Source organism: Podarcis bocagei (assembly GCF_964188305.1).
Source record: "Podarcis bocagei genome assembly, chromosome: 1".
Classification (NCBI taxonomy): domain Eukaryota; kingdom Metazoa; phylum Chordata; class Lepidosauria; order Squamata; family Lacertidae; genus Podarcis; species Podarcis bocagei.
Window position 1 is genome coordinate 73578683 of NC_138125.1, and position 27908 is coordinate 73606590.

Sequence of the window (27908 nt, forward strand, 5' to 3'; positions counted from 1 at the left end):
ATCAGGGTCTTTTCCAGGGAGTCTTCTCTTCTTATGAGGTGGCCAAAGTATTGGAGCCTCAGCTTCAGGATCTGTCCTTCCAGTGAGCACTCAGGGCTGATTTCCTTAAGAATGGATAGGTTTGATCTTCTTGCGGTCCATGGGACTCTCAAGAGTCTCCTCCAGCACCATAATTCAAAAGCATCAATTCTTCAGTGATCAGCCTTCTTTATGGTCCAGCTCTCACTTCCATACATCACTACTGGGAAAACCATAGCTTTTACTATACGGATCTTTGTTGGCAAGGTGATGTCTCTACTTTTTAAGATGCTGATTATTGATGTAGTTGTTGCCAAACCACTCGGAAGCACCAACTGTAACACTGCTGAGAGTTATTGCCCTCAACTCCCAGATCCTCCAGGCCAGATGATGTGACTTTGCCTGGCCCACAGAACACCCCTTCAATGTAGGAACCAGTGATTACAGAATAGGACACTGGCTTTGAAATCAGGGTGGCTGAGGATCCACTTTCAGACCAAGGGCTAGTTTCAAGCCTGGTTAACCTCCTGGGAATTGCATTCCACTGGTGGGTGGTACCCAGTGCTGGATTTACATATAAGCTAAACAAGCTCTTGGGGCCCCCTGAAAAATTTCACTATTAATATACTTCTTAATTGTATTTCAACAATTACTTTGATAAAATACATATTTTGTTCTGTGCAAATGGCTTTAGATACACCTGTTAGGTCCATAAATTACTATATAGCATATATTCAACACAAAAAACAGCAACAATTTGAGCTTGACAAAGGACAGCTGGACATATAAAGGGCCCCATTACCTTCAGTAGCTTAGGGCCTCATCAAACCTAAATCTGGCCCTGGTGGTACCGGAGACAAATATGAGCAGAAACAAGAAGTAAACATATATTTTATGCATTTTATGTATTTTACTCAAGCTTTTATGTATTTTAGATTTAAAACACATTTCAGGGGAAATTATAAGTAAAATATATAAAATGTATCTTAATACATAAAATATGTAAATTGTATGTATAATATATAAATCTTTACATTTTTAACAATAACCCTAGAAGGATGTGTAAAGTGTAAGCATAGAGGAAAATGATTGACTAACAATATCAAAGGTTGTCGCGTGATTAGGGGGTGGGTGGAGTTTGCCAGAAATGGCCTCACGGGCCAAATTAGGGCTGTGATCCAGAGCTTGCCAGCCAGATTTCAGATGGCCTCAGAAGGTTCAGCCTGCCACTGCAACAATAGCTCTCCCTGAGTGAGCTCCCTGAGCCAATGCTGACCACAGGGAGCTCACCAGGATCCTGTTCAGCAGGGGGTTTTGTATTGCTTTGCCTAGGTTCCAGCATCCAACTACAAAATTCAATGTTACGACTAGATTTGGCCCTACTATTAAACTTAGCCACTTTGGGTTCTTTGAGATGGGACACCTCTGCCACAGGGACAAGTGCCCATGCTTTGACCCAGCCTCCCCTAAGACCTCAATCCATGAAAAGACAGGCTAGGGCTGCAGCATCATGTCTCAAGGTCAGTGTGCCCTTCTGTCCATGCCCTTCAGGGTCTATTGTGTTTGGCTGAAAGGGACTCCAATTCAGCCACGTGTAGCAGTTCTTATGAAATATACTTGGAGTCGAGATTGGATTTCATGCTATTTATTCAGCTCATAGTGGTGAGGAGGAATGAACGTTCCCCCAAAATATCTGCTTTATATACATTATTTACACAATGGGCTGCACGTGATTGGCTAACTCCAGGATTCTCCTGTAGGCCAGTCAGGTTGTGGATTCACTTCCACCTGGAGCTGGATTGGGTGGCTCCTGCGGACCAATCAGACTGCTGCATTGTTCTAGGACCAATCAGACTGCTGCATTCTGAATCCTATTGTTCTACGACCAATCAGACTGCTGCATTTTGGGTCCTATTCAACTCAGTACATAACATCTCAATAGCATGGATGTCCTATACACCTACAGTGGAGGGGGACTCCATTTTAGCAGAGAATCCAGGAAGGGCTTAGCATTGGATCCTGCTGAACTGAGCAGGCTTCCTCCCCCCCCCCCCCACACACACACCTCATCTAACGAGGAGGGCTAAATCCTACTGCCCAGCCAGTGCAGGATTTAACCTCATCTTCCTTCCCATCAACTGACAGTAGGTGACTGTGGTTTGGGAAAATAGCCTGATGGGCCAATTTGGGCTTCCTGGCAGGCCAAGATTTGGCCTGTGTGTCTAAGGTTTCTCAACCCTGGTGTAACTCTGTTCTCACAATTCAAACACACAGGAGAATGAGGACCCATCTGAGGAACAACCTTGGGTTATTTTCTTTGGAATCCCTCCTCCAAATCACTGTGATTGGCTTACCGCTGAAAAACATTCCACTATTATTAAAAGTTGGCCTTGTACATCAAAATACCCCCTTGTCTCTCTTCCACACCTGATCTCCTCTTGAGCTCTGAGAGTTTTCCTAGCTGGCTTGGTTTGTTTCTCAGAAAAGAAGGGGGGAAGGTTGCATATTTAACTTTTTTTAAAACCTGAGACAACAGAGCTACTGCGAAGGTTGGAAACTCCCTGTTCTGCCTTGACAAGCCTTATTAGCAAGCAACCTGATTTGGGAATACCTCAGACCACCCCAATTTGGCTTGTAATTTGGAGTATACACACAGAGCCAATGCACACCCCTAATATATGCTGCTTTCAATACAGATATACCATTCTCAGTGGGAGATCCACACCATGGAAGTAAAACCATCAAAATATGTGTATGTTTCCTAAGAATCAGTGATAACACACTACCAAAAAAAAAGTCCAATATAATCAGAAAATACTCATTAGTGATCCCACCAATTTAATATGCATGCAAGTGTGACAAACTATCTTTATAAACTATAAACACCCTCAAGAAGCTTTAATAATGGAAAAGCTATCTGTACCCAAATATAACATGACAGTACTGTAGCACCAAAAGAGAGAATGAGAGAGAGAGAGTTACAGACCAGACAAAGTTAATTAGTGAATGGGGAATCAGAGCCAAGTGAATCCACAGTTTATTCTAAGTTCTACTGAAACCTTCTAAACAGGAAAGTTGAGTGAATATATGTATTGAACCATGCTTCCTGTATGAAAGTAGAAAGGCAGCACATCCTGCAGGATGATCTTATAAGCATAACTTCAGCTCTGCGTAAGGATAACTTTAACTCCGTGCATGTACGTACTAACCTAAACATGACTCACACAATACGATATTCCAGTAGCTGTACAGAGAAACAGATGTCGCAAATAAGCATTTAGTTTATACTAAACATAAGAACTCAAATATTAGTCTAATTAAAATTGCTTGTGCAAAACAGGCATGATCTTATGGTGAATGGCCAAACCAAGGGAATCTGCCAGAGTTTACAGAAATGTTTCCATTTTATCTTTGGTTTCTTTCACATTTTGAAATAAAAATTACAGCAATGTACCGGTAACTAAGGCTGAAAGCTGGGTCCAAATCCTGAGAAAGGTACCTTCATATTTGTAACCTTGGATTATTACATTCCTCTGCCAGTTCTTATAAATCACCAAAACATCATGAGCAATGGTATCCAAAAGCCACTGAAAGTTGAATTAGATCAACAAAGAACACCTGCTTCTGTCAATATCCAACTAAAGATTGTGTGTCAGTTTTATTCCAAAATGGAAGCATCTACAACCACACCCACAACAAGTCCTGTCCAAGCTTTTCCTACCCAGCTGACACTGGCCAAAATGGCCAGTAATCCAACTTGCAGTTTGTTCCCTGTTTGCCACCCTCTACCCAACACATACCACCTCTGCTTCCCTTCTACACCTATAAGTGATGCCAACTATAACTGATCCATAAGCTGGACACAGCTGAACCTCTCCCATCTGGAATTCAGATTCTTTTTGAAGATGTTGGTGACTTCATCTGAAAAAGGTGGGGAATTCAACACAACAGCGATTTACCATCCAGTCACTAGGTAGAACAAATGCAATAGAATGCTCGCAAAATAAATGCTGTCACTGAATAAAATGTTGAACCTTCTATGTCAAGCATATATATTTTTCTTTATTTGAGGAAGGGTGCACTTTAATCTTTAAAGGCTTTTATTCACCCAAAGGTTCTGCATGAGTGAGGACAGCTGTTTTCACTACTGAATGATCCAGTGGCAGATCTCTTGAAAGGATATTTACTGCTAATATTCACCTTTGGCATAGGTGGGACCCATTTGCACTGTGTCTAACCAAGAGGATTAACACTGACAACAAGCCATTGCTCTTTTTGACAAGGGGGCCAAATGATTTCATGATGCCTCTCCTAAGTGAAAACAGTTTTACTGCTGTCAGGGATCTAAAATATGTTCATCTTTCTCATTTTATTGCAGGAGGAGACAAAGCACAGACCAAAGAATAGTTCTTTTTTGTGGTCACCATCTTAATTACACCCAGGAAGATGGAGGCAGAACCTCCAACTTCTTAAAAAGGGAAGTGGTGAGCCTTTTTAAATGTGTGCGGATAGAAAACATTATCAGTGACACAATAGAGAACAATAACAGAGTTAGGGCTTATTTATGGAATGTGCATATATACTTATAATGTCTTGCATTTATAAAAAAAAAGTGGGAGAAAAAAAATGTTTTTCCTGGGTATTATGACAATGAAACAACTACGAAGGAACAGCATTCAATCCGACCAGAGAAGTCAAAAAATTAAACAGACAACCACAATAAGGTTCCTTTTTATAGTTTTATCTGTGCACACCTGCAAAAGAACTCAGAGAAATGAATGTTGTGGAAGGTTTGTGTCAGTCAGTGTAGACAGTGCTGAGAAAAATGAACCAATAGCCCAACTCAGTATAATGTGACTTCCTGTGTTATTAGCTAAGCAGGAGGAGTGGAACTTAGGGCAGAGTTAACCAACTGAACAAGAAGGAACAGAATGAGTGAAATACTTTCAGCCTTAGTCAAATTCTCGAGAGCCAAGACCCACTGGTACACATGGGGAGGAATTCAGTGTTGTGGAACGCCCTCCCATCAAATGTCAAGGAGATGAGTAACTATATAACTGTACAACCTTTAGGAGACATCTGAAGGCACTGATAGAGGGAAGCCTTTTAATGTGTAAAGTTTTATTATGTTTTTATATATGTTGGAAGCTGCCCAGAGTGGCTGGGGCAACCCAGTCAGATGGGCGGGTGTACAAATTAACAAAGATGATGATGATGATGATGATGATGATGATGATGATGATGATGATGATATTGAAATTGTTCCATCAGTGCAAACATTTCAGCTTGCCAGACAGAACAGTCCTGCCCTTCGTCTGCACTGTTATGGAGGTTCTGCTGGACACACCCAAGACAATTTCAGGAGGCAGGGGGAAGAAGGTCCTTGCACAAATTTCCACGGATGGGACTCATTAGTTGAATCCCACCCATGTTTTTCACTATTGTTTCCCACCTAATCTAGGGTCACATTTCATTTTTGAAAAGATACAAGGAATTATATCTTTCTATCCTTGATGAAGTTTTCTTTTTCTTTGCATGCCTTTGTATTCTGATCGGTTCTGTTAAAAACTGTGTTTTGTCCAAAGTGGTCCCCATAACCACCACCACCACCAGACCAGAGCTCCTGAGACCTGTGTAGAGTATAAGGTTTAGGGAACAATAATCTGTCCTTTCTTTTGTATCTCAGTGTAGACATATACACAAGAAATCTTCTGAGAAAGCTCACGGTATAATGAGGAAATTCTGGGAATAATTATGCAAGGGATAGTATATACTCCAGCAAATGAAATACATCTTTTTATTTAAAGCAATGTTTTTTACCACCAACTTGCTGCAATTAGGAGGTTGTTGGAAAGATATCAGTTGAGATTTGAAGCCTTATTTCTGAAGATGTTTTGAATTAACAACTAATTGGTAGCTTTCTTTGATAACTATTTTATTGTAGGGTGCAGCTCAGATGAAAATCAACCACAAAGGGAACTCAATTTTGTTTGTCATTAATTTAAACAGATGATTTACATAGACCCGCTTCTCCGCCTCCATTTTTGTGTGCCTTACAATTCCTTAATGCCAACTAGCAGCAGTTGGATTTGATGCTGTGTCATTTCCTATTTATATATGTTACAGAATGTTTCCTGTCATACATTAGCAGTGGGTTGTGGGAATAGCTGGAACACTGTGAGAATCCAAATGGGAGCCCTTGCAATGTTATGAAGAAGTGGCAAACAGAAAACATTGTAAGGGCATGGCTGTGTTTGGGTTAGTGAGGCCATTCTGGTTCCACTGGACAATTCAATCTCCATGAATCACTCCAGGATTTTTTAAAAACTCTATGTGAACTTGCAAATAGAACTACACATATCTGATTTGAATCAGAAATCACGCAAGTGACCACAAACACCCACACATTATCTACAATCCCCCTATACTGATGCAAGAGTTTAGGTGTTTAGATTTTGTGATAACTAAGTACTGAATGATTGAAATACTATGAAAGGGATGGACCACGGCTCAGTGTCAGAGCACACGGTTTGTATGCAGAAAGTCCCAAGTTCAGTCCCTGGCATTGCCAGTTAAGAAGATGAGGTGGGGGAAGATGAATCAGGCGGCTTGTGATGTGAAGAACTGAGAGCTTGCATATCCAGTGCTAGTCAGGGTAACAAAATGCTTGATGAACTAATAGTGTGATGGGACATTAGGCAACTTCTTTTCAAGTGACGGCTTGATCAGAATAAGTCACAGAATTCATTCTGAGAATGCGTTGGCAATTCATTTTTAAAAAAAAGCCTGACAACTTGCTCACAGGAGTGGGCTACTCATGGAATCTTCTGGTACACCTCTCTCAAAGTGTGAATGGGAGAAGGGGTATTCATGAAAGCTGCCGAGACCATATAACACCAGTCCTGAAAGACCTACATTGGCTCCCAGTACGTTCCCGAGTACAATTCGAAGTGTTGGGCTGACCTTTACAGCCCTAAACGGCCTCGGTCCAATATACCTGAAAGAGTGTCTCCACCCCCATTGTTCAGCCCGGACACTGAGGTCCACCTCCGAGGGTCTTCTGGCGGTTCCCTCACTGCATGAAGTGAGGTTGCATGGAACCAGGCAGGGGGCCTTCTCGGTAGTGGCGCCCACCCTGTGGAACACCCTCCCTTCAGATGTCAAGGAAATAAACAACAATATGACTCTTAGAAGACATCTGAAGGCAGCCCTGTTTAGGGAAGTTTTTAATGTTTGCTGTTTTATCGCTTTATTAATATTCTGTTGGGAGCCGCCCAGAGCAGCTGGGGAAACCCAGCCAGATGGGTAGGGTATAAATAAATTATTAGTATTCATGTTATTAGTATGTTTCCCACCCCCTCAGTTCCCAACTTTCCTTGTGAGATGTAGGGAAGTTCTGAACTGGGCATGCGTCTGTTGGGACAGGAACAGGTTTCTCCACACAGTCAGGGAGCCTGCTTCACTAGGGTCCCTAGTTGTGACGGGGGTTATACTTGTGCAGACCATGTATTTAAGTGAACAATGAAATGCTTGGGAGCTACCCACCCATGATTGCCTTCTCTTTGTGAACTGGAAAATTTAAAAGCTTTCTGTTTTTTCCTTTCATGGAAGAGGGACTATGATCTTGCATTGAGTTCACGGTTCTGATGCATCATTGTTTATAAGACTGTTTCACTTTGATTACAAAATTTGGCTCTTGGGGTGTTGTAGGAACCAGTTCAGGGATAGTCACAGCAGCAGTAGTATACACTAATGGGCATATCCATCTTTGCACATAAGGGGTGTGTGTGTGTTATTAAGTGTTGCCTGGCTCTGAGGTCCCACCTGCCTAACCCTATAATGACATGGAATACTCACAAGCAATCTAACTTTTCAGAGGGAAACTGCCAGCAATAGAATATTGCCACCTAGGGGGAGAAATGAAGAGTGAGTTAACTAGTCAAAATCCTGCACTGAGCCTAGGAAAATGAAAAACTGTGTGCAATGTGGCCAAAATTCACAATTACAGGTTCAGAATATGAATTTGGCACACTTGTATTGTGCACCTGTATTCCAAACTGGGCATCATTCCCCCAATTCCTGTCCAGCTTTGATTATATTCATAATGTATGACTGTACGTAAATTTTGGAAGCATCCAAGAGGCTTTGTTCAAATCCTCTTTTAATCCCATGGTTGCTATAGGCCGCCAATCCACAGATCCTTGCATATAGCATGAGGCAATAGTGTACATGGATACTGAACACCAATCTATGGTGCTAGAGACAAAGTAGCATGAGCTGAGATTGGATTTGAGCTCAAAAGGATTCAGAAACTCTGAGTTAATACAACCCATTCTTCCCACCTGTGATTTGAAGACAGAGCCTCCAGATAGACTTGACTCACTGGCATTTATTTATTTTTAAGAAAGAACACAAAGAAAACAATTGAAGAAAGGTGTCTGGCCTGGCTTGGGTATCAAGTTGAATTTGCATTAGAGGTAGCTAGACAAATAAACCTTTTGAACTGCAAACTTTGTAAGAACTATATGTATGGAACATGTCAAGAGAAAATAAATCCATATCACCACAATCCCACTTTTAGAAGGTAGTTTTTGTAAGAGGAGTGTTAATCTTACTTTCAATACAGTCATGAAATGTTTGGCTTTTCTGTATAATATTTTAAAGTCCCTGATGAAATTAAAGTGTCTAACTCCTTGAGCAAAAATGTATTTTTAACAGCCTTTCATAATTGGGATGATCATTTAATTGGACAGCTGTGTAAATTATATGAAGGGAAATCTGGATTTATACAATGTCCCCTTAGTTTGATATTTCAGAGTAGTTCTAAAAATTGTAGATTAAAAGTATTTATTTATTTTACATTCAACCTGCCTTTCTGTAGAACAAAAATATACTCAAGATGGCTTACAATTAAAACAAAGCAAGGAATATTGCACACACACACAGCTCCCTAGAAGTATAATACAATTTAAAAAGAATCAACAGAGCACCACCACAGCCTAGTTCACTGGGCAGCACCCAAAAATGCTTGCTTGCTTGTTGTTGTTGTTGTTTAGTCGTTTAGTCATGTCTGACTCTTCGTGACCCCATGGACCAGAGCACGCCAGGCACTTCTGTCTTTCACTGCCTCCCGCAGTTTAGTCAAACTCATGCTGGTAGCTTCAAGAACACTATCCAACCATCTCATCCTCAGTCGTCCCCTTCTTCTTGTGCCCTCCATCTTTCCCAACATCAGGGTCTTTTCCAGGGAGTCTTCTCTTCTCATGAGGTGGCCAAAGTATTGGAGCCTCAGCTTCAGGATCTGTCCTTCCAGTGAGCACTCAGGGCAGATTTCCTTAAGAATGGATAGGTTTGATCTTCTTGCAGTCCATGGGACTCTCAAGAGTCTCCTCCAGCACCATAATTCAAAAGCATCAATTCTTCGATGATCAGCCTTCTTTATGGTCCAGCTCTCACTTCCATACATCACGACTGGAAAATGCTTGCTGGAGAAGGTTAATTTTAGTCTGTCAGTGGTGGGGCCAGGCCAATGTCCTTGGGCAGCATGTTCCAGAATCTCAGTGGCATCACAGAAAAGGCCCTACTTCTTGTGCCTGGCTGATTTCAGATGATGGAGGAGGATACAGAACAGGACATCAGTGGCTGATCATAAGAGTTTAGCGTTTTCATGTTCTTTTCATATGGAAAAATGTAAGAGAGAGAGAGAGAGAGAGAGAGAGAGAGAGAGAGAGAGAGAGTACCAAATTCCATCCTTTGCGTCATCTTTGAATCCCAGGACACTGCTAAAATTCCCCCTTTTCAGAATCCTTCTAGATCAATTATGGGAAATCAGTGGGCTTCCAGATGTTGCTGAGTTGCAACTCCCATCAACCCTAGTCATTGATCATGCTCACAAGGACTGCTGGGAGTTGTAGTTCAGCATCTTCTGGAGAGTCATAGATTCCCTTCTCCTGCCCTCGATCTTCTCCCTCCCCACCCCCATCTTCTCTCCCCAGGAACCTCTAATGACCTAATGCCATAACTAAGAGGCATTGTTTTCAGATTACCTTGGCTGTGTAAGGATATTGGGAACTCAGCAATATCGAGGGATGTGCCATCATAGCATGTGCTGTGAGCACAGTGGACAACTGGACATGGCTCAGTTAACAATGTACAGACTCTGCTTCATTATTTAAAGGTTTTTAAACTTATACACTGCCAAACTTCCCATGTTCTTTGGTTCACTCTGGAGCAATGTTGGGCTATGCTACAGGAGACTGGGGCAATGACTCATGCGTTTGGGCTGCATAGAACATGCCTCACGAGGCTCGTGGCAGAAGGCAGGAATTCTTCAGCAAACAAATCAACCTGGCAGGTCTTTCGTGAAGGACAATACCACGAGGCCATTCAGTCACCCTCACAAGGAAAAAATAAAATTGGGGAAGTTTTCTTCCCCACTGTCTTAATGTGCACACAAATCTGGCACCCTCAAAATAAGTGGATATGTAACTCACCTTGTCATGTTCTCAAAACCACTTCAGAATTATGGCATTGTTCTGGGCACAAATTTCTGTGTATTTACGAGGTGTGTGTGCAGGTATGAAGTGGCATATCACAAAAGCAGGTTGTTAGAAGGTACATTAAATCAGATAGTTTAGGTTGTTCATATATGCAGCTGAAAAGGAACAGCATTGCAGCAAATGATAATTCAAGTATGCTAAAATGTGTGTGCTGTTTTGGAGTTTTCAGAAATGATTAGAGGAGAAGAGTGTTCTGGCTCTCCTGGATAGCGTTGCAGACTGTGAATGCTTTTAAAAACTAAACAATTTATCTACCGTATTATTCTTTAATATGTATTTAAGCAAGTCATTCCACTGACTCTTGTATTACATTACTTTCTGCCCTCTCTCGATATAGTCCACCATTTCCTAAAATTATAGCTGTAATCCAAGCTGCCAGTAGCTATTTGTTTTCCAATTTAGAGCCAGAACTATGCAGTCCGGAATGGGAGAACACAGACAAGCATAGACTGTGTCCTAATAGAAGAAGAAAAGAGTGACCATAAAGTCATTGGTAGCCCAGTCCAGAAGAGACTGCAATACTTATAGCAGCAATAGCCACAATGTAACTTCAAGGTGCACAGATTAACGTGGGAACTGCATGAATTTCACTTTCTGTGAACAATGTCCCAATGCAGTAGCTGTTCAGCAGGGTAGATGTTATTCATAGGACTACAAGGTGCCATCTTTATCTGAAAACGTGTGTGTTCTCTATTAAAAACATCGTTGTATACAAACAGAAATTTGAATTCTCAGAAACCTCATCAGGAGGGCTTTAAACTGACTAATGTGGGGGAGGGAGACAGTGCTCCTGAAGGTAGGAGTCTATCAATTGATGGAGATGATCATCCAAATGTCATAGACCAAATGGAGCAAACAGCATGCAGACCTAGTGGTGGGAGGAAAAAATCCTTAAATAAGAGACATGGGGGAATGATTAATGGACTTCAATGTCTGTACACTAATGCGCAAAACATGGTAAATAAACAAGATGAGCTTGAGCTCTTGGTACAGCAAACTAAATATGACATAATAGCATCACTGAAACCTGGTGGGATAAGTCCCACGATTGGAATGTAATAATGGAGGGATACAATCTATTTCAGAGAAACAGACCAGACAAGAAAGGAAGAGGAGTGGTGTTATATGTCAGGGATGTGTATACCTGTGAAGAGATCCAAGACTTAGAACCTCAAAGCCAAAGTGAGAGCATTTGGGTCAAATTAAGGGAGAGAAGAATAACAGAGACCTCATTGTGGGAGTTTACTATAGATCCCCAAGCCAAACGGAGGACATAGATTATGCCTTCCTGGAACAGATGGCCAAGCATGCAAAAGGAAGGGAGATAGTAGTAATGGGGGACTTCAATTACCCGGATATTTGTTGGATGTCAAACTCAGCTAAGAGCATAAGGTCAAACAGATTCCTCACTGGCCTTGCAGACAACTTCATTGTCCAGAAAGTGGGAGAAGCAACAAGAGGAACAGCCATTTCCTAACCAATGTTGATGACCTGGTTAGTGGGGTAGAAGTGGAAGGATCATTAGGCGCGAGTGATCATGCTCTTCTGAAGTTTACTATACAGCGGAAAGGAGCAGCCAAGCATACTAGGACTCAATTTCTTGACTTTAAGAAAGCTGACTTCATAAAACTTAGGGAAGTGCTGGGTGAGATCCCATGGACAGTAATACTAAAAGGAAAGGGAGTTCATGATGGCTGGGAGTTTGTTAAGAGGGAGATAGTAAAAGCACAACTTCAGGCAATACCAATGAGACGGAAACATGGAAGGTGCCTAAAGAAGCCAGGGTGGCTATCTAAAGAACTTTTAACTGAGTTAAGATTAAAAAAGGATGTGTACAAAAAATGGAAAAGGGGGGAAACCACCAAAGAGGAATTCAAACAAATAGCCAGCACATGTAGACACAAAGTCAGAAAAGCTAAAGCATAGAATAAACTCAGGCTTGCTAGAGAGGTTAAAAGCAACAAAAAAGGCTTTTATGGGTATGTCCGTAGCAAAAGGAAGAACAAATAAACAGTGGGGTCACTCAGAGGAGAAGATGGTGAAATGCAAACAGGGGACACAGAAAGGGCTGAACTCCTCAATGCCTTCTTTGCCTCAGTCTTCTCCGATAAAGAAAACGATGCCCGACCTGAAGAATTTGGAGCAAATGATTCAGCAGAGGAAACACAGCCCAGAATAACTAAGGAGATAGTACAAGAATACTTGGCTAGTTTAGATGTATTCAAGTCTCCAGGGCCAGATGAACTGCATCCAAGAGTATTAAAAGAACTGGCAGAGGTGATCTCAGAACCACTGGCAGTCATCTTTGAGAATTCCTGGAGAACAGGCGAAGTCCTGGGAGACTGGAGGAGGGCAAATGTTGTCCCTATTTTCAAAAAGGGGGAAAGATAGGACCCAAATAATTATCGCCCAGTCAGTCTGACATCAATACCAGGGAAGATTCTGGAGCAGATCATTAAGCAAACAGTCTGTGAGCACCTAGAAAGGAATGCTGTGATCACCAATAGTCAGCATGGATTTCTGAAAAATAAGTCATGTCAGACAAACCTGATCTCATTTTTTGACAGAATTACAAGCCTGGTAGATGAAGGGAATGCAGTGGATGTAGCCTACCTTGATTTCAGCAAGGCATTTGACAAGGTGCCCCATGATATTCTTGTAAAGAAGCTGGTAAAATGCGGTCTTGACTATGCTACCACCCAGTGGATTTGTAACTGGCTGGCTGACCGAATCCAAAGGGTGCTCATCAATGGTTCCTCTTCATCCTGGAGAAGAGTGACTAGTGGGGTGCCACAGGGTTCTGTCTTGGGCCCAGTCTTATTCAACATCTTTATCAACGACTTGGATGAGGGACTCAAGGGCATCCTGATCAAATTTGAAGATGACACCAAACTGGGAGGGGTGGCTAACACCCCAGAGGACAGGATCACACTTCAAAACGACCTTGACAGATTAGAGAACTGGGCCAAAACAAACAAGATGAACTTTAACAGGGAGAAATGTAAAGTATTGCACTTGGGCAAAAAAAAATGAGAGGCACAAATACAAGATGGGTGACACCTGGCTTGAGAGCAGTACATGTGAAAAGGATCTAGGAGTCTTGACATGAGCCAACAGTGTGATGCGGCAGCTAAAAAAGCCAATGCAATTCTGGGCTGCATCAATAGGAGTATAGCATCTAGATCAAGGGAAGTAATAGTGCCACTGTATTCTGCTCTGGTCAGACCTCACCTGGAGTACTGTGTCCAGTTCTGGGCACCACAGTTCAAAAAGGACACTGACAAACTGGAGCGTGTCCAGAGGAGGGCAACCAAAATGGTCAAAGGCCTGGAAACGATGCCTTATGAGGAACGGCTAAGGGAGCTGGGCATGTTTAGCCTGGAGAAGAGGAGGTTAAGGGGTGATATGATAGCCATGTTCAAATATATAAAAGGATGTCACATAGAGGAGGGAGAAAGGTTGTTTTCTGCTGCTCCAGATAAGCGGACACAGAGCAATGGATCCAAACTACAAGAAAGAAGATTCCACCTAAACATTAGGAAGAACTTCCTGACAGTAAGAGCTGTTCGACAGTGGAATTTGCTGCCAAGGAGTGTGGTGGAGTCTCCTACTTTGGAGGTCTTTAAGCAGAGGCTTGACAACCATATGTCAGGAGTGCTCTGATGGTGTTTCCTGCTTGGCAGGGGGTTGGACTCGATGGCCCTTGTGGTCTCTTCCAACTCTATGATTCTATGATTCTATGAATCCTATGTGGAAGAAGGACTTTCTGTAATATCCAGTTGCTGGCATCTTTCTGTCTCACAAGACAACGGAGTGTGCCTCCACTCTGGAGTACAAGCCTAGGCAGTGTGTATGGAGGTCCTGGGCTACCCAGATGACAAGACTCCACTCTCAGCTTCCCTAATGCGATCTAAAGGGAAGGGAAGCAATATATTTGGCACCAGCTTGGCTGCAGGAGTTATCAGGAGGCAGCACACAATATGCCATTCAACTGTCTTAGGGACTCCACTCTAGATACATGTAGGGTTTAGTCCTTAACCTTTTCTTCTCCCCAAGATGTCCCACAAGCAGTGGGTACAGATTATTCCTTGGGGTTTACTCCTGAAGCCTTTCTCACGAATGAGTATAGCCATAAGGCAGCAGATGTTTAGGATCTGAGTTTCCCTTCTCCTGATATTCAGTAACTCGTGATATTTAGTAGGTTTCCTACCCAATCAAAGCTGCAGATTGCTCTTGGGTTCCCTAACTGCATGATTCCTTTATGGGAGATAGGATTGCGACTTCCTGTCATGCTTAGAGTAGGAGCATTTAGATCAAGGGGACATAAGTTCTAAGCATGACTAAGTCTGGCTCCAACCCATTAGATCTGCATACTGTAACAGCCAATATTTTGTGTGTGTGTGTGTGTGTGTGTGTGTATTTGTTTTTCTACATTGTGGGCTGCATTATTTTCTTGTTTTAGAGTTTTAATGAGAAATGTAATATAGTCAAACATGTGTAAGAACAGCAGGCGTGGAAGTGATACATACTCCATTTGTTGCTTATTGTCTTGTATAATAAGTGAACTCATATTCTCTATCGCAGGGAGCTGCATGGGACTCTTATCTTTTTCTCTCATGCATCTTTCTTCTCATAGAGCAAACTGGAAGTCCTAAGAGCAACATTTCAGCTTCCCCTGTGTGTGTTTCAGGCAGAGGACAAAGAAATTCACAGCAATAGTGAAAGTATGTTCTCAAAACTATCCAATGCTAAATGACAAGAAGCCATTTTCAAAAGAGTGTTTGTTGTGGTTCCTTTGTATGTGCATCTCATGACAACTATACTTTTGTTTATTGATTCGCTATGACATTTATAAACTTCCTTTCATCCACAGCACTCAAAGTGGCATACATTGTTTTCTCCCCACGCTGCTGCCGCCATTTTTACTCTCAAAACCACTGTTTGAGGTAGGTTCAGCTGAAAGACAGTTATTGGCTCAAGGTCACCCAATGAGTTTCATGGCTGAATTGAGACACTCAAACCACAACACTGTGTTGTCCCTCTAGATATAGCGGTTTCTGAGAAATAATCCCTTATTGTGTGAAACATAGTATATATGGGCGTGTTCATATCCTGCTCCTGGTGAGTCCCCATTTTGAGTCAAGGCAATAGGCCTTGAAAAGTTGACTCATGCATCACTTGCACAACTATTTGTTCCTGCTACATGTTATCATGTGAGAAAGAGTCTTCAGATTAAATTAAATTGACCCCAATTGTAAACAGTTTCTCTTTTCTTTTTTAAAATAAAGGAATAAAAATAAATTTGAAACACCAAATGAAAAATCTATTTTTCATTATGATTTCAGATTTAGAATGTAACGGAAGTGAATTCCACTGTATCAAATTTGTATTTAGCAACAGAGACTGCTTTACATTAAAAGAGTGAGAACAGATTATTGTGTGGGCTGTTTCTTCCATGGTATCAAATACATTTGTAACACGCAGCCTTCTAAAGAATCTGAGGTTCTACATGTCTCTCATATTCTTTTTATAAAAAAATGTCCAGATGTTTCCCTAAACATTTTAGAACTTTATTTGAAAAACATTTTTCTTCTTTTCAAATGAGAATATCTGTAAAGTGCAATTAAACATGTTTTTCCAACTAAGCACACTAGCTTAAACTGTGTGGCAAGAAAAGATAAATAAGGAAAAATAAAAACAAGCTATGACTTAGAAGTGAACAAAATGTAGCTTCCTCTAGTTTACACCAGTTCCTGATTCCAGTTCATGAAGCTGCAGCATACAGTCTCCATGAATTCTAGCTTCGTGTGGCCTTTAATGCATTCATTTCTAATCTTAAACTAATCAGCACTTACCAGCATTCACATATTGCACTTAACAATGAGCTGAAAAAATGAACTGTATGTTGCACATAGAGTCTATGAAGAAATGCCTATGAATAGTCAAATGCTTATGTGAACATCCTATGATTTTAGAATCAGAATGAAACCTCCATACACTCGTGGCCTGCACAATCTCCTATACTGTTTCTCTGCTTTCCCCCAAAATGAACCTCAATCATATTTCAAAACTGTGAAATGATTTAGGCAGCAATCCCGTGCCCACATCCCAGAAGCCACCCAAGGGGCATAGTGAAGATAGGGGTCCTTGCAACAGGTCTGCTGCTTTTGCCTCTCTGCCTCTAAGGCTTTATCAGCAGAATAAGCAAAAGGGGGTCTTTTTCATGATTGTTGAGGCATAATGGGGTACAGAGGAAAAATCCTGTATACTGAAGGAAGAGGGAAAAGGAAGATCAATATCCCTCTTCCCTCCTCTTCTCTTTCTCTGTCCATCATTTGAAGTATTATATTGGATTATGGACGGCGGTCTCAATCCTAAAAAATTTTTCTTCCAGTAGCACCTTAAAGACCAACTAAGTTAGTTCTTGGTATGAGCTTTCGTGTGCATGCACACGAAAGCTCATACCAAGAACTAACTTAGTTGGTCTTTAAGGTGCTACTGGAAGAAAATTTTTTTATTTTGACTATGGCAGACCAACACGGCTACCTATCTACTACTGGTCTCAATCCTGTAAGGGCAATGTCTGCCTTGAGAAATCCAACTTTTCTGCCCCAATTATCTCTTAACAATCATTATTTTGTTTGTTTGTTTGTGCAAAAATTTAACTTAGCTTGCTGATTCTGTTTTGCTAAAATATATGGGGGGGATGTATACCTGCCAATTCCCATCTTCTTTTTAAACTGTTTGGGTGCTGGGGGCATGCCTCTATAGTTGGCTGGCTCCTATAATAAACAGGGTACTGCAAGGAGCTATACGTGATACTGTACACTTGTCAATTACATATATTTATTTCGGTTTGCACTCATGGTGTTTGTTTCTCTATGTTCCAGCATTCAGAGTGCAATGCTGACACTTCCTTTTATTGTATTCTATTGTGCTGTCAGCTCTGGTTTGCAGCACAGTCAAGTCATGGAGGCTGATAATTTGCATACTTGTTATGAGTATTCACAAACACATTACAGCAGTGCAGGTAGCAGATTAGCCACCAGATCTCAACAATCTGCACTTACAGTAAATATTCCACTTTTGGAGAATGAGAATGATGCTTTAAATGTCGGCGGTTCTTTTAGAAACACTCTGTCACATTTATGGATCTCTGCGTCACATTTATGGCACCTGGTGTCATGGTAAGTTGTCTAAAGTGCCTGTCAGCTTCACTCACAAATTGAACAGAAATGAACACCTCACAAGACTAACATATGTTTTCTCCCCGACCCTGGCTTCTCAATGCAAGGTTTCTTTTCTACTTTTCATCCAAGGCTTGGGTCTATAATTTCTCTTGTTCCATATAAATGGAGCAGTTCAATAGGTGGAAAAGTTATAAATACTGAAATCTTATGAAGAGAAATGTCTGTAATTCCTCTTTAAAGCAGCAACAACATTCTAGTTGAGGGGTGAGCAGAAGGTAGACAGACAGGAAACTACTGGTAGACCTCGGGCTGATCCGCAGTAAATCAGTAAAGTTTTCTGACACCCAATTGTTTAATGATAGCAACAAACAAAACTGCTTTTCCTGCCTAATTTCAGTTGCTAAAATGAAGAAAACCCACCAAGAGTTTCTTTTTGTATGAAAGGTTTGTGTCCTGCTCTGGTAGTGAAAATGAATTCCTAGGCTCTGAATGTTCCTTATTTCACTTCTGCATCTGGCTCTGGCTGAAGTTGTAGTGAAAAATAAACCTTGCACACAGACGCAAAACACAAAAACAAAGGAGATTTAACAAGTCTGAAGTCTGCCCTCTCCTGATCTAGATCTATTAATCTGGATTCGGACCAGGCTTTCGAAGAGAAACTGTTTTCCAGAGCGATCCAACCCACAGATGTTCTTCAACTGAAGGGCTTTAGGTAGAGTTAATGTGTCCCTCCATCATCCCTCACTGGTGCAGGAGCTTCTGGTGAGAAAGACCCACAAGCAAGCAGCACCCCAAAGTGCCCATGCAAGCAGCAGGTAGGAAGCTACTGCCAGCAGTATCCCTGCCAATGGTATAGCCAGAGGAAACCTCCCTCACCCACAATGGGGCATTGTGAGGGGTGGTTCTGATAGCAACAGGGGCAGTCCAAGCCTCTTTACTATGCCAGCCTGGGATCTGGCACAGTAAAGGGGCATCCTTATCCTCATCCTTATTGCTTCCCACCTTCCTCCCTGGCCTGTGCAAGCAATGGGTCTGTGGTTGCAGTGGTGGCTACATGGCTCTACCAAGCCATACCACTGCCAGCCAGGGGCAGACTTAGGGCTGAGATGAAAACTTCTAACATTATTGTTTTGGTGACTGTTGTGAGGGAGTAAAGAAGGAGCAAATTCAGGCCTTCAAATAGGGGCTAGGCCCACTGTTCGTTATTGAAGGAGCTAGGCCCATTCTTCGTTATTGTTTCCTTTAGCAGTGGTGGTGGCAGCTTCCATATTTTGCTTTTGAGATTCTCAACGAGCCGTTATACTTCTACAATCCCGTTCTATTGTACTCTATCCTGTTTTACAACAGAGCAGGGGTGCCAACTTGAATAAAACATTATGGGGGCCCAGGAAAGCCCTTCCCCCGCATAATCGACCACATGACGCAGTGCGCACACACCATTTGAATGGGAATGCCCGTCAACTTTGCGGGGGCCCAGCCCTCTCAAATATTTTATTGTGGGGGCTGAAGCCCCTAGGAGTTGACTCCTATGCAACAGAATACAAAATGTAAACTTCTTAAAATACACTAAAACAGTGCCTTTCTAGCAGTAAGGAAAGAGAGCTGGGGTGTGGTGCTGGGGAAGAGATTAGGAGCGCAGCTTTTCATCATATTTAACCTGAGATGTTGTAGATCTTCCCAGCAGGAAATATGAGCAAGAAGAACATAGAAACTCAGAAAGCTGACCATCTAGCTCAGTATTATCTACAATGATAGACAGTGACTTGCCAGGGTATTAGGCTGCGGCTGCTCTCTGCCGTTCTCTGCCTTGCCTTGAGATGCCAGGAACTGAACCAGGGACCTTTCACGTTGAAAGTAGCTGCTCTGCCACTGATTTTTTCTATCTTACCTGAGGATACCATATCCCATTAATTCCAGTGGGACAAGCAGAACGAGTTTTTCTGGGCTAGTGGCATGATTTTTGTAAGACAAAATATTGGAAAGATAAGACAGAAGAAGGAAGGAATGCTTTCCTTTCTGCCAAGGTGGTTTAAAGATATTGTGAGCAGTGAGGTTGGTGCTACAAGCAGCAGACAATGTAAAGGAGAAACAGAGCTAAGAAGAGGACATTTAATTTGTTAGGAATAACATCACTGGAAAGCTTTTGAAATAGTGATCAGGGATGGAGCAGAAATTCAATTCAGTTTGCATCTAAAGGCTAACTTACCAGTTGCATACTTTCTGAACCAGTACGTGACCCGAAGCACAGATATCTTTTGAAATTTGCACTTCTCCAAATTTTATAACACAAATCTCCAGTCAGGTAATGTTCACGAAAGTTATTAGGTTAAAGTGTTCATAAAAATGCATATATTAGTGAAAGTAACATGCAAAAATACATTATATCAGGGGAAGGTACAAAAATGTGTATTTTAGGCAAAATTGCATGCAAAAATGTGTAAATTAGGAGAAATCCACACTAAAATGCTGATGAATTTTCATGAGAACTTTTCCCCCTCAAGGAAGCAGATGTAGAATTGTGGAAAAGTGAAGATTTTAAAAAATGAAAAACACGGAGTAACTGAAATGGGCATTTTTGCCCATCCCAAGAAACAAAAAAAAAAGTGGCAGTAGGATGGAATGAGTAAAAGCTGGAGTTTTCTGCCCAGGCTCAATGCACTAGACATTGCCACAAATGCCTTGAAATATCTTCTAAATAGAACTCTGTGAGGACAATGTGATCATTTAAAATAGTTTTCCAGATTCACTTGCTAGGGAGCAAACATTGCATTGCAAACAATCAGAGTGTAAACGAGCCATTATGTGTGTTCCAGCTTTCAATGTTTTCGGTACTTGGCCCTCTTGACTCACCCATTACTACCCTCAGTGTTCCTTATTTACATGCACCTGCCGCACTATTAACACCTCATTAAGATACACACCTGCTGTGGTTCATATTTAAGTCCACTGTACCACAACCATTAACCTGCTGTATTTCATTAGGAGGCACTCAGCACAATGGCAGCACAGAGCAGAGCTCATTAATGGGTCACATTGCCACTGAAAATTGGTTTTCTGGGGGGAGTCTCCTTTGGGTTCAAATTCCCTTTTATTAGTAATTGATTTTGTATTAAATATTTTCCCAGAAAAAAGTATATATAACTGGAACACGCATAACATTAAATCCAGCTGAAACAGCATCGTTTTCAGACACTGCAGACTAATAATAGGAAAGTGAAATATATTATAATTAGGTAACAAGGTCAGCTTTTCAGTTAAACCTAAGGGCTTGGGCCTGCCACAAGCTCTTGGCTGAATAATGCAATCTCCCCAGACCTTGGCTTATTCTTATGAAAAATGGACACTTCTCTGTGAGTGAAACCCATACAGTTGTGCAGTATATGGTTTGGAAGCCATTGAGGCATAGTGGTTGGTTACACGTTGGCAGGTTCAAATCTGCAGTGAGCCATGAAGATCAATGGGAGGAGACCTTAGATCTCCCTCCCTCCCCCCCCTCTCTCTCCTGAGAATTGCAGGTGGGCAGAATGCTGTTGTAAACCACTCCGGGATCTGAACTGATGAAGGATTTTAAATGTAAATTAATATGGGATGATTGCCATGGAGGACACAAGAATGCCCACACAGAGGACATCTATAGCAGAGAGAGCAAGCCCCCCCCCCCAAAAAAAAATTCCCCTATATACCAAAAGTACTGGTCCAGGAACATTTGGCACAGCCTTAGGTAGTGGCTTCATTTGTCCCATAATAATAAAACCAAGAAATTGTATAAGTAAATTCTATGTGTAAAGCACAAAATATGAGGTTCTTGACATTTGTGGTTCTAGTCACTTTCAGAATGTAGACAATAAAGAATATTGATAGTCCCATAACAATTTCTCAATATCTGTGATCAAGTTAGTTAAATCTGACACTGTGTCTTGGGCACTGACTTAAGCATTACTCATTATATCCAGCCAATGTATATTCTATAGGGTTCCCAAGCAGTCTCCCTCACCAAACCAAGACCTGCTCAGCTTCTGCAGGGTTGGTGCATTATTTGCCTCCAACACCATGACTCACAGAGAACCACACTGCACAGTGCATCTTTTGACTCTTTTACCCGCAAGAGCAGGTTGTGTCATTCATGTTAGTGTATCAATCAGGTGCCATAGCTCAAGAAGCATCCTCCGGACTACAAAGTCTGCATAGGCTTCTTTGCTCTAGAACAAGTTCACTGCAGGGATAGAGAAATATGTACTGTGTCAGCTAACATGAATGAATGATTGCCAACTTTTGTCTGATGTAAGCAACTATCTATATTAGTTTCTTTTATATGAATGGCACTGTATTCCTGACTATATGATTTTAAGGACTGCAGCTACTGCCGTTCACATGAAATCCATGGCTAGGAATCCTACAAGTATGAATGAACAAGGTAACTGATGCAAACAACACTGCTTTTTTTCTGAGAAAGTGGGCTTCTGCCCATGAAAGCTTATGCCACAATAATAATAAAAAACTAATATTAATGGTGCCACAGGACTCCTAATTGCTGATATTACTATATGGTAGTTTCACATCCCATATTTAGAGAGAATATTTTGATGAACTGAAAGCCACATTCCAGTGAAGATAAAGAGGTAACACCACAGAAATTCTTATCTTCGGCATACAATTCCAAGAGATATTTTCTGATGAAAAGGCTAATAAACCAATGGCAATGAGGACACTTAACATATGCAAATATGTTCCCGTGAAAGAGTTAAAGTGCTTTATAATATAATTTTGCTTTCAGTGCCAATATAATTAGATTGTAACAAGCAAATCCTCACAACATAACACAGTGAAAATTTGAAAATTTGATTCTGCCTGGCAAACAACCAAGTCCCTGTGTGTGCGCAAACCTGACATTAATAAGCTACAAGAGATTACATGATTTAGAAAAGAAGCACTTGGTGTTACAAAATCAAATAATAGATCTCTAGGCTATAATTAGGAGAATTGGGATTCAACAATGAAGTCATAATAATGTAATTTAGCTGTAAGTAACAGAGCCATGGAGTCACATTAGGAGGTGTGATCACATCTTTCAGCAAAGCTCCACTGTGTAGACTTATTGCTGCTCCGTTTAGTCGAGTTCCCAGCAACCTGTTGGCACCGAATCATGAGCTGTCGGCCTCTTGTTCTCCAGGGGCAGTATGGCAAGGCGCCACCCATGCCTTTTTATTTCAGCCTTGTGACTTTTAAGTTCAAACAGTAAAATTATATATACTGAGTGCAAAGTTGCCAGCGAACATTTGTATAAACAGCATGACTGTAGGGGCCATCTGAGAAATAATAATGCATTAAATAATCACACAGTTAAAGCAATGCGTTAGATGTCTGCTTGGGTTGTGGGCATGTTAAATCTAGTTATTTCATTAGTCCTGGAGCATTTTTGTTATTTGAATTCTGTTGTTAAGATATCTTAGCTGGAAAAGTGTGGTTGTTCCCCCCCATAAGTTAAGAATGTATTTTATTTATTGAATTTGTATACCTCCCTTCGTCTGAGGATTGCAGGGTAATTTCTAATATAAAAACACAAAACACTAACAGCGTAACTAACAAACACAAACACACTCTGTTTAAAAGGCAATAGATTGTTTAACTGGGCCTGAAAACTAGTTGGCAGCCTGTGCCGTCAGGCTAGGATTGGCGTTACTGTATATGCTCAAACCATCTTGCTTGCCTTCGCTAAAACATATTGTTACTTTTTAAAAAACCAAGGACAGTGAATGTTGTACATACACTGGGAAACAGACATAAATCATTTATGTAGCTAAGTACTTCATCTGAATGCTGTTCTGACATTTGATATTGATTGCTGATTTCCATTTGCAGAAGACTCTATAGCTGGGGCTGAAGTCTCACAGACTCTCATTGATAAACTGATACTGACATCTGATTTGTGTAGGGCTGCCATACGTACAGGTTTCCCTGGACACATCCAGGAATCGGGCAGATTTTTGCTGAATAGGCAAAATGGCTGGGAAAACCTGGACATATGGCAAGTAGGGTGATTTTTAAAATAAAATAAAGCTTTAAAAATCCAAGAGAAGCCCAAAAACTTAGGGGGGGCCCTCAACAACTTTGACTAAAAACAACAACAACTGGGATATATGACAACCCTAGATTTCTGAGACACTGCAAACTTATTTTATGATCTCTTTACAATATGTGAACTCCATTTTCTTGCATTGGGTCGTTCAACACAATATCCCCCCTCCCCATACAAGTGTGCAAGGGGGGTAAGCCCATAGGATGTCACAGAGCATGCTGGTCAGTAATCGCACAGACCAAAGTTGGAGTTCACTCTTTACTAGCAAAAACACAATCTTCACAGACTTGGCTGAGCATCAGGCCTATTGAGCTCAGCATCTCATTCCTGGTGGGTCTTACTCCATCAGTTGCTGAGGCTGAAAGTCTCCCCACAGCTGTCTATGTTTCCTCCTCTCCAGCGCTTTTCCCCTCTGGGCAGCCAATCTCTCCTTCACCCTTTTCATGCCTCTCCTTGTTCTGAGAGATGGGGAAGTTGAGCATGTTGCAGCAGAAGGGAGCTACACCCATGACTCTTCATTAGCCCAGCTCATTTCTGCCTCTTGACCTCCTTCCCACTCACCAGCTTCAGCTTCTGATTCTGGACTTCCCTCTGCCACAGAACCACCCTTCTCACCAAGCTCACTTCCTCAGCTTCTGACACTTCCTCCTGCCAGTCTTCTCCTTTCTCTGACCACCCATCACCTTCCCTGTCCCTGCAGCTCTGAGCCTTCTTTCCTTGGTGGTTCCCCAGCTGGTTCCTCCCAACGTTCCTCTGTGTCCTACCAGTCCATGACAAAGGAAGAGAAAAAGCTCATGAACGCTCATGTACATTACTATGTGCACAAATCAGGAATGCACATATTTTAGTCCATCTGCATAGGTTGGGAAGTTGTAATTGGCAAACAAGCTTCTCATGCTGTAGATCAGTTGTGTCTTGTGGTGCCTTGGTGTATCCTTGTTTTCCTACCTCCATGTAGGAAAACTGCTATGTGTGAAATAGGTCCCAGTTTGGTTACTGGTATCAAATACTGAGGCCTTTTGAAATCTCACTGCATCTTCTTTGTACTGATATACACAATTAAAAATAAGATAGCTACAATGAAAACTGTGTAAGTATAATATGACCAAAAGTTCATAATTTCAGCTTAAAAGACACGAACTCTAAAAAAGCTTTCCTGACATTTTCTCTAAATCTGAGGGTTTATCATATGGAGGAAGACGAGATCCTGATTATCTAACTCTGATCAATTCATCACATTTATGACCATTGTTTTACCACTGTAGCACAGTTAAGGACATCTTGTTATCCAAGCTTGTGCTTTCCTCTTGAGCTGCAGGCCTTGAGTTTTCCTATCATTTTGATGTGTTGAACTTTCTGAAGCAAAGAAAATACTGTTAGCTTTCAGGAGCCTGTTTCTAATTTGAATTTATTTGGTATGTGTTAGCCAGGACTGTTTCCTTGGCTCATATCATCTACTCATTGTAACTTAATAAAATAAATAAGTCAGCTTAGTTTTGCGAGTTGTGACTTGTGCAGTGGCTGGCACCTCATTATGACAAAAATGCTAGCCATTCACCGGGCAAGAGCTATGCTTACGTCAGTCGAGACGGCTGGGTATACATACAGTTTTCATTTATGCTACACACTATCCTTGTCTGAGTCAATTATCTTGCTGTGTGAATGAGAAAAGAAAAGGGCTACAGTCCTATGCAAACTTACTTGGGAGTAAGCTCCACCAAACTCAGACGAACCTTCTGTCAATCATATATTTGCTGAACCTGTGAGGTTGCACCCATATACACCTTGGCCTCTAATTTCAAGACAGCAGTTATTTTTAACCTTCTCTTCAATAATATTGGTTTAGAGGAGATTTCCTGGTTTCAGCCATTCATTTCTATGTGTAGTGAGGGGACCAGTGGAGGGGCAGGACAATGGTGGGAGATTCAGGACAATCAAAAGTGAGAGCTTCACATGGTATATCGTCCATCTGTGGAACCCACTGCCGTGTGAAATGTGGTGATGGACACCAACTTTTCCTTTTCTTTATTTTCTTTACTCACATGTCGCTATTTTGAATGAGGGTAGGTTTTCCCTGAACTGAGAAAAGCTCCACGATTGTAGTCACACTCCTAATGTATCTTCATGTTTCTCCAGCAAGTAAATGTCAGAGTTATAAATATGTGCAAGGGAATGCCCCCTTTTTGGCTTAAAACTTTTTAATGCCTAGTATTCCAGAATACTGATCTTGTTGGGAATATAGGAGATTAGATGAGGAACTTTGTGACTCCCTGAGCAATAGCCAACATCAGCAACCTTGTTCTTGTCATGAAATTTTATATGCAGCTAATGATTGCTGTCATGGGCAGTACTTTGACACTTCCATCTGCCCAACCTGTCCTCTGAACTGAGCTCACAAATTGACAGTTTGCACCAGTCAGAGGGAAGTGGCACAAAATGGATGTCTCCAAAACCACCCCCAACAACCCTGACACAGAAAGCAGGATGGTGCCTGTATGTATTCCACACAATGGAAATTACTGAGGATCCAGCCAGAATCTTTCCCAAAAGTCTTTTTCAAAGTGGTGTAGGGGAAAGTAGGTTTTTGAGAACATTATCATACTAGCTGGATGATGTCGTGCGATAACCTGTCCAAAACATCTTTTAAAAGTTGAAACTATGCAACTATAAATGGTGCAAAAAGGCCTTGTGTCAAAAGCTTTTGGAAAGACAAAGTACACTATGTCCAGCAGGTCACTTCTGTCTATATAGTTGTTCACACTCTCAAAGAACTCTAATAGGTTGGTGAGACAGGACCTGCCCTTCCAGAAGCCGTGCTGGCTCTGCTTCAGCAAGACTTGTTCTTCTATATGCTTGGTTATTTTCTCTTAAACAATACTTTCCACTTGTTTTCCCAGGACAGTGTTTCAGCTAATGAGCCGGTAATTTCCAGGATTTCCCCTGGACCTCTTTTTAAAAATTGGTGTTACATTGGCTACTTTCCAGTCTAACACCTTGAATTAGACCCAGTAACTCACTGACACTGCTTATAAATTTTTTTAAATATCAGACAATATTTAAATACTTTCAAATAAATAAATAAAAATGCAGCACTTTCAGGACTAGTGACTTTATTTAAATAGCTTTGAAGGGACAAAAAGACAAATTCATGCAGGCTGCTAGCCATTATGGCTATATATTCCCTTCAGAATCAGACACAGCATGTATCTGAATACCAGTTGCTGGAAATAACAGTGAGAGAAGGATATTGTCATGGTGTCCTGCTTGTGGGCTTCTCAAGAGGCATCTGATTAGCTAAACCAACCAAGCTAAACTTATATAAGTGCAAGGAAGGATGTGAGCCTATACAATATCTGTGTATATGGATGGGACAAGTAATTATAAACAATTTCAATGAGAGCTTTCATCCAGGTTTTATTGTTTGTGAACACTTTTTGGTCTATCCACAATCTGGATTTTATGGCATATTGCTATCACGACTCCATATCTCCAATGCTAACCATTTATCCTAAGTGAGAGAACACCAAATTCTGCCGAGTAGAATTAACCCAGATCCATTTTGATCCAATTTTATAGCATACACAGCTATAAAATTAGGCTTTGTTTAACTATAATGGACACAAAGCTGAGATTCCCCAAATCACAAATGGCAAATAGCTGCCTCAGTACTTTGAATGTCAATTGTCGTAAGGTACCCTAACTGTAATTTGTGCCTTGGCTAATTATTTCCCCTAGTCCCTACACAATCCTAAACATTTATATCCAGGATATCAAGAGAGAGTTAGAACAATTCAGATGTGCTAATGAAGCATCAGATGCCATGAATACACAATGATTCATTGGAAACTATTTGTTGGCTTCTTTAAATAGCAGAATACTCCAGATTCGCTGAAAGGAATGATGCTGTGTCTTAGGACTACTTTATATAAGACATATTATAAATCTTAACTGATTTTAATACTCTGATGTAAATTGCCTTAACTGTTTACAATATTATATTGTTGTAACCTGCATTGTAATAGCCCACCTTTTTGGTGAAGGGCGGGTAAGGAATCCCATAAATGA

At 41.2% G+C, this 27908-nt stretch overlaps 1 protein-coding gene across 6 annotated transcripts in view; it reads right to left on the minus strand.

Annotated features, from left to right (window-relative positions):
* The window catches only part of LOC308592902 (uncharacterized protein), a 72549-nt gene that overhangs the window by 20010 nt on the left and 24631 nt on the right, over positions 1 to 27908 (minus strand). The window contains exons 3-4 of one of the 6 annotated variants that reach the window (XM_081204956.1): positions 24527 to 24603; positions 24405 to 24427 (exon numbers count right to left, since the gene is read on the minus strand). The exons of 3 other annotated variants lie outside the window; for them this stretch is intronic. In XM_081204956.1, coding sequence (XP_081061082.1) covers positions 24405 to 24427; positions 24527 to 24603 — 100 coding nt within the window. Of the gene's footprint in view, positions 1 to 21876; positions 21981 to 23468; positions 24604 to 27908 lie in introns of those variants that run through there. 2 more of the 6 variants (XR_014010654.1, XR_014010655.1) reach the window with 2 other exon arrangements.